This window comes from Pteronotus mesoamericanus, unplaced genomic scaffold, assembly GCF_021234165.1.
Source record: "Pteronotus mesoamericanus isolate MK-2021 breed Mesoamerican mustached bat unplaced genomic scaffold, CSHL_Meso_final scaffold_705, whole genome shotgun sequence".
Classification (NCBI taxonomy): Eukaryota; Metazoa; Chordata; class Mammalia; order Chiroptera; family Mormoopidae; genus Pteronotus; species Pteronotus mesoamericanus.
Window position 1 is genome coordinate 17,719,815 of NW_026555326.1, and position 6,169 is coordinate 17,725,983.

Below are 6,169 nucleotides of genomic sequence, written 5' to 3' on the forward strand. Positions count from 1 at the left end.
CAAGCCTGGGTATACAGATACCAGCTAAGGAAATGGCCCTTCAGCCCACAGAGAAAACTAAGAGATAGCAGCAAGTAAGCGTGTTTTTCAGGAATGACATTACTGGCCTCATGGGAAGAACTAAGTCCAATTTGGCAGGGGCACCTCTCTAAGAAGTCTACAAGGGTAGCTGTTATTCACAGGAAGAAATTAGTGAAATGCAGAAATGGGAGCGTCCTGCAGGGCATTCATTTACTTCCTATGGCCAGAGCCTCCAAAACTCCCATTACTTCCCATTTATTTGTCCTTATCTCATGACACTGGCTAGGGCCTCCAATACAAATACTGAATAGAAGTGATAATAGGAGCATCCTTGTCTTCTTATCATGAAAGAGAAATGTCTAATGTCTCTTCATCAAATATGATATTTACGGTTAGGTCTTAATAGATATGCCTTATCATGAAAGATCTAGGACAAAAGTAGGAAAGAAATCCAGAGTATCCTCTTTAGGCTACATAGTTTGCTCTAGAAAGCACAGGGGGAAATGTGCAGTGGCAAAAGATGCTAAGCACGCTGAACTGGACAGAGCCCTTGCTGGGCTGGGCTGAGGAAGAGCCTCTGGATGGGCTTTGGCTGCAGGATAGGATAGCTCCCCATTTTCTACTATTAATTAGGCCTATTCAGCAGACAGAGGAGGGGGCTCCTGTTCACTGAAAGAGGCGGGTCAGATCGTTTGAAGGTGTTGCTAAAGGTCTATGCCTTGGCCTTAGCAGCCAGTACAGACTGTGATTTTACAAATCAGAGAATTGTTTTCATGGAAACTTCTACAGCTCCTCAGGCTGGAAGAAAGGCTCCCCAGCGCAGAATGGAGGGGAAATTATTATTGCAAGAACAGGTGTTAGAGAAATCAAAATGCCAAACATCTTGTTCTATTGTCGAGAGGATTGCTCACACCAGAAAACAAGCCCACAATAGCTCAGGCCCTGAGCCATGCTTAGTGAGTCTTAGACAGGGAGAGGCCCAAGAGACAAGTTCATCCTGGTACCTACTGTGCTTTGTCTTATCCCCCTTGATGACAGAGACCATGCAGGAGGCAAGGACCAAGAGGCCAACAGAGAAAGCACAGGTCCTCCACACATACAGGGTGGAAGAGAGAGCTTTCCTGTCATGTCTTAACTGGGGTTTTTAGCCTGGAGACAGTTAGGGACCTAACTTTCCCGCTGCCACTTGCCAGATCAGAAAATTTTAATCAAAGTTCTTAACCTCTCAGAATCTCCTCATATACAAAATGGAAATAATAATGGCTTCTTTCAGGGTTGTTACAAAAAATAAATGAGATAAACTCTCACAAAGTCTAGTGCTGAGAAGCAAAGTTATCAACAAATTTAGTGGGCCCATATCAAAATTTTTATTTTAATTTTTTAATAAGAGAATCAGCAGGTTTTTTAAAGCTGTTTTGAAAAATATTTGAGAATATATAAAGACAGTCAGGAAAGGAATGCCTAATTAAGACTTTTAGTTAGATATAAGACTCTTTTAACTTTAAACAGGATGATAAAAACTCTAACAGTTAGGGGTTTGCCATCCCCACCAGGCTATACGATCATATCGTTCCATCAAGCAGATAAACTGACTTTATCCATTGGGATTTGTTAATCGAACATACTATGCCAAACTTTTACATTTCCCAATACTGGAAGATTAACAAGTAGCAGGACTTCTTTCTATTCCAACAGACTCTAGTTTGAGATCAAAGATTTAAGCAATCACCATTCCATATTTTTCCAGGTTTGGGGATAATATTTTCCTTTTACACTGACACCCAGCAGAAGCCCAGTAAGTGTTTGTAGCTTTCCCTACCCCATTCAGCCCATTTGAATTTAGGTTGAATTCCCCATGTCAAGAGACCAGAAGATGGGCTGGTATCTGGGCCCCAATGGAATGATTCTGGCTCCCAGGTAGAGGGATGTATGGGGAAGTCCTTTCCTTTGGAATGTGCTCATTTGTTCAGCTGACAGACACCAGTTGCCCAATTCCAGATCCTCTTCATCCTCTTTAGGACTTTTGTCATGGCTGCGAGGAAACTGGATGAAGTCAGGAACCGTGGGTGGAGAACCTGGGCGAAGAAGCAGGATTTCAGCCTGGTCGTCCTGACAGGCCCCAGAAATCTCAGTGGCCAGACCTGCCTCAGCTGGTGAGCCAAGGTCTCCTTTGTGGACCCAGCATTGCAGGTGGTTTCCTGCTGAACTTATTTCTCAACTTCCCACTGCCTTCTTCCTCTTTTGTAGGTGGGGAAACAGGAAACCAAATCACCTTGCTCTGGGCTATAAGCCTGTCTGGCTCCGCCCAGTGGCTCCTGTAATGGGCCAGTTCTGTTTGTAAACCACAATCTCCAGGCCTACCTCCTTCCTGGACCTCCCAGTGATGCCTCCTCATTTCCTCTTTCTCCAGGTAGCCAGTGCGAGCAGGGTCACCTTCCCTTCCCAACCATGAGCTTGGGTATCAACCATTGACAGCTCGAAGTCAACACAACTCTTGACAACCAGTGCCCATCATTTACAGGGAAACTCTGGCGGGCCCTTTGTGCCGCCTACCCCACGGTCTACCCTCAGAGTCAGCAGACTCGTTGGCAGACAGAATTGATCATGATAAATCTCCCCTGAAGAATCCATTAGCAGCAAGGCCAACAGAGGATTTTCAAGGAGAACCAAAGGCACTGGCATATGTTGCTCCCAGGCCCACTCAGCCTTACACACAGACACACACCCCTCTGGCCGTCACCACCACCAACGTGGATAACAGAGAGGCTGCTTCCTCCTTAGTGTACTCTCCCGTTACATTTCCTAAAGGCTGAGTGAGGCCTGGGATGCCACCAGATGAACCCTGTAAACGCTTCTCATCTTTTTTTGACGGGGCCACATTTGGGCCATCTCGCCTTTAAGATGCCTCTCAGACCTGCATGATCTCCCTTTCCGCACAGCAGAGGGTGCGTCCCTGCTCCTGATTTAGACGGAAGCTCTTGCTTTGGGAGACAGATAAAACAATCCTTCAGAAAAACTAAGAAGGAAGCAATTTTGTCCCTGTATCTTCCTTCTTGTCCAGCAGAAGCCCAGCTTCATGTCTGGTGACTACATCCCTTCATCTCATTTCAGGTCCCAAGCTTAATTCTCACTGGCTGCCAACCGGTTTCACTAACATGTTAGCCAAAAATAAAGCTGGCTGGTAATTAAAGCCTTGGTTGGTGAATAAGGGTGTAAGCTGTTACCTCTGCCTGCTCATTTACATTGTCATAAGATTAAAGTCTACAAGTACAATAAAATGCCCAGTGCCCTGGAGTGAATAATCTTCAGCATTAAAAGCCAGTTAATCTGAGTGACATTTTGTTGGGTCAGGGAGCAGCTTGTTCCTCCTGAAATCCTGGGGAGTCGGCCACCTCCTCTTCTCTCTGCTTGGGCAGGAAGCACTTCTGGCTTCTCCAAAGTACCTCACCCCATCCCACCCCCACAGAGAGGGTTCCTCCTCAGCTCAGGCTCTTGGGGTCGGAGGCACACAGCCATCCCAGAGGGCTTGAGGGGTCCCTGGGGTGCTTATGGAGAGGCTCAGTGCCTCCTGCACACAGACAGACCCCCCAGCCAGCCTTTGTCTCCCACGCGCAGGGTACCCCCAGCTTCACAGTGCGGGAGAGGGGGAAAGAGGCGTGGGCAGCAGGAGAGAGGCTGGCCCTTCTCAACGTGCCTCTGCAAAGTCCAACCACCCACAAAACAATAGTGGAATCGCTGTACCTTTCATCACTAAAATCCAGCAGCAGCACAAGTGTTCTTAACCTTTTAGGGTCTTTGGACCCCCTCAGAGTCTGATGAAAGCCCCGGAGGAATGTACTTGTGCTCCCCGCTCCCTCTCACTGATGCATTCACTTCAGTTCCATTGAGAGAGGTATAAGAGACCCAAGGTAAAAACCCTGGTTTAGAGATTCTAATGACAGCCCCCTACACTCTTCTCCATCACCAACACTACTGCCTCATCACACAAGTAGGGACAGCAGAAAATTTCCCAAAGCACAGCAAGAAACTCATCCTGGTGTCTGGGCCCCGACCTTCCCATTTACCAGGCCCTTAGATAGTTCATTGACTGCCAGAGCATCCGCCCCACGGGGCAGCATTTGAGTAACCTGTTCTTTGAGCTGAGTTGTATTAATATATTTGCCTGTCTGCCCATTTCTTTATTATTTAATTGACTAGGAAGTTTGGAAGTCAAGAGAGAAGGAAAGCTTCCAAAATCTGGAATGGGGACTATTAGTGTTACTTACTAAACATCCACCTATAGTCACACCGCACTCAGGATCAGTCTGTCTGTCTGTCTGTCTTTCTGCCACACACACACACATACATACACACACACACACACACACACACACACACATACACATGGATGCAGTTATCTCCCTAAGGGTTCCCAAGAGTCTCATGTAAGATATTTAGCTGGAAATTAAAATTCAGTTTAGAGAACAGTAGTTTGTCTTATATCACCCTGTTTCCATTACACCAGTTTGGAAGATCATCAGCTACAGTGTCATGGCCTTTTTAGAATCCTTTAAGTCCTAGAAGCCGTGACTTGGGGCTGGGGCTAGAACAGACTCAAATAGTTGAGGGGGAATGCAGAGAGGAAACCAGACAAGTTGGAAGCACTGAAGCTTCATGAGACATAGGGAGTGGGGAACAGCAGAGGTTTGGCATTTTCCCATGGGTTTTCCTACCCTCCCTACACCCCCAGGAACCTCATTCCACAACAGAAAAACAAGAGACCAAGAGGGGCTTGAGGTATCAATCACTTTATTATTCTTCAGGGACAAGTCCAGGGGCCAAGCCCCAGGGCCCAACAGCCATGCCACTACTTGTGGCTCTCTTCATGGGCCGCCACGCCCACCTTTATAAGCAGTACAAGGAATTCCTCGAAGTTGACTGCATTATCGGTATTGATATCCAACTCTTTGAACCAGGTATCTGCATTCTTTTTCTGTCAAGATTGAGGAGAAAGAAGCAGAGTGTAAAGATCTCAGTGAAACCTAAAGAAAGGACATTTACCTGGGGCAGCAAAGGGACCAGTGACCCTCGGATACCATCAGAGCCAGGCAGAGAACCAGACCACACCCAGCCCATCCGCACCTTCAAATACTGAGGACACTCGGTCTCCATCAATTTCTTCAAGTCATCCCTGTAGAGGGCGTGGGCGTTCCCTTTCGCCAGGGAGTACTTGTGGTAGACGGCAACGAAGTTGTTCAGGGCGCTCTCCAGTTCCGTCAGCATGGTGCCTGAGGATATGCTTCACCTGGAAGGGAGAGCACATGGGTGGGGATGGTGCCTCTGCCCACGGCTGAGTGTAGACTAAGGGGACATTCAGAAGGTTCATAACCCATGTAATGGCTCTGTCCTGGCTTGCCCCATCCAATAACTAAACCCAGAGGATGGTTAGAGCTATGATGGGAAAGGGTGGGATGATATGGATAGGAATGTGGGAGACAATAGGTACACACACGCATGTACACATATGCACGTACAGTGCCTGCCAACTTTCTCCATGCCTTCACCCTCTGCCCAAGAAGGACCCAACTTAGGGGATGAATGTGCCCTCTCCCAAAAGTGCTAGAGGATCGACCAGCTCCTCCTTTGTCCCTGTCTCACTCTCCCCCACCCCCCCGCCCCTCCAGAGGTTCGACCTTGGTCCAAGCCTCCCTGAGCTTTCTCTCCCCTCTCCCAGAGAAGGCTTCTGAGCGCCCAGCCCTCCCCTGGGGAAGCCCAAAGTGTGGGGCCCACCAGGGCAGTCCCACTTACCAGGTCTTCCTGAAACCGTGTTGACAGAGTTGACAGAGTTGACAGAATATGCAGACTGAGCACCAGCAGCTCCCTTTTATAGCGACTGGGCTTGGCCAGCCACCAAGGCCTTGGCAGCAGATCCCTCCCAGGGTTGCTACAGCCTCAGGTTTCCTAACCAGGTGAATGGGGCAATCACAGCAGAATGAACATTTCCAAGGCGGGGCGGCGGGGCAGGGGGGCGGGGCGGGGTGGAGGAAGCGGAAGGCTTTTTCCTGGCAATAGCGCCCAACAGGGGAAACCAGGAAGTAGCCACAGAGGCCATGGTAAGGGCTCCTTCTCAGGGCTGCTGGTGACCATGACACTCCCTTCTGAGTCCCCA

At 48.5% G+C, this 6,169-nt stretch overlaps 1 protein-coding gene across 1 annotated transcript; it reads right to left on the reverse strand.

Moving 5' to 3' along the window:
• Nucleotides 1-4,798: 4,798 nt before the first annotated feature.
• Nucleotides 4,799-5,860, reverse strand: S100A8 (S100 calcium binding protein A8). The gene is made up of 3 exons (XM_054562917.1): nucleotides 5,809-5,860; nucleotides 5,143-5,305; nucleotides 4,799-4,993 (listed from the first exon to the last, which is right to left on the reverse strand). Exons 2-3 carry the CDS (start codon nucleotides 5,281-5,283, stop codon nucleotides 4,868-4,870), a joined length of 267 nt encoding a protein of 88 aa, XP_054418892.1. The 5' UTR covers nucleotides 5,284-5,305; nucleotides 5,809-5,860; the 3' UTR covers nucleotides 4,799-4,867.
• Between the last annotated feature and the right edge of the window lie 309 nt (nucleotides 5,861-6,169).

Excerpts from the sequence above, each read along its gene's own strand:
- S100A8 (XM_054562917.1), bottom strand. The coding sequence starts at position 5,283 with ATGCTGACGGAACTGGAGAGCGCCCTGAACAACTTCGTTGCCGTCTAC. Across the intron at positions 4,994-5,142 it reads AGTGTCCTCAGTATTTGAAG|AAAAAGAATGCAGATACCTG; the intron begins GTGCGGATGGGC and ends CAATCTTGACAG.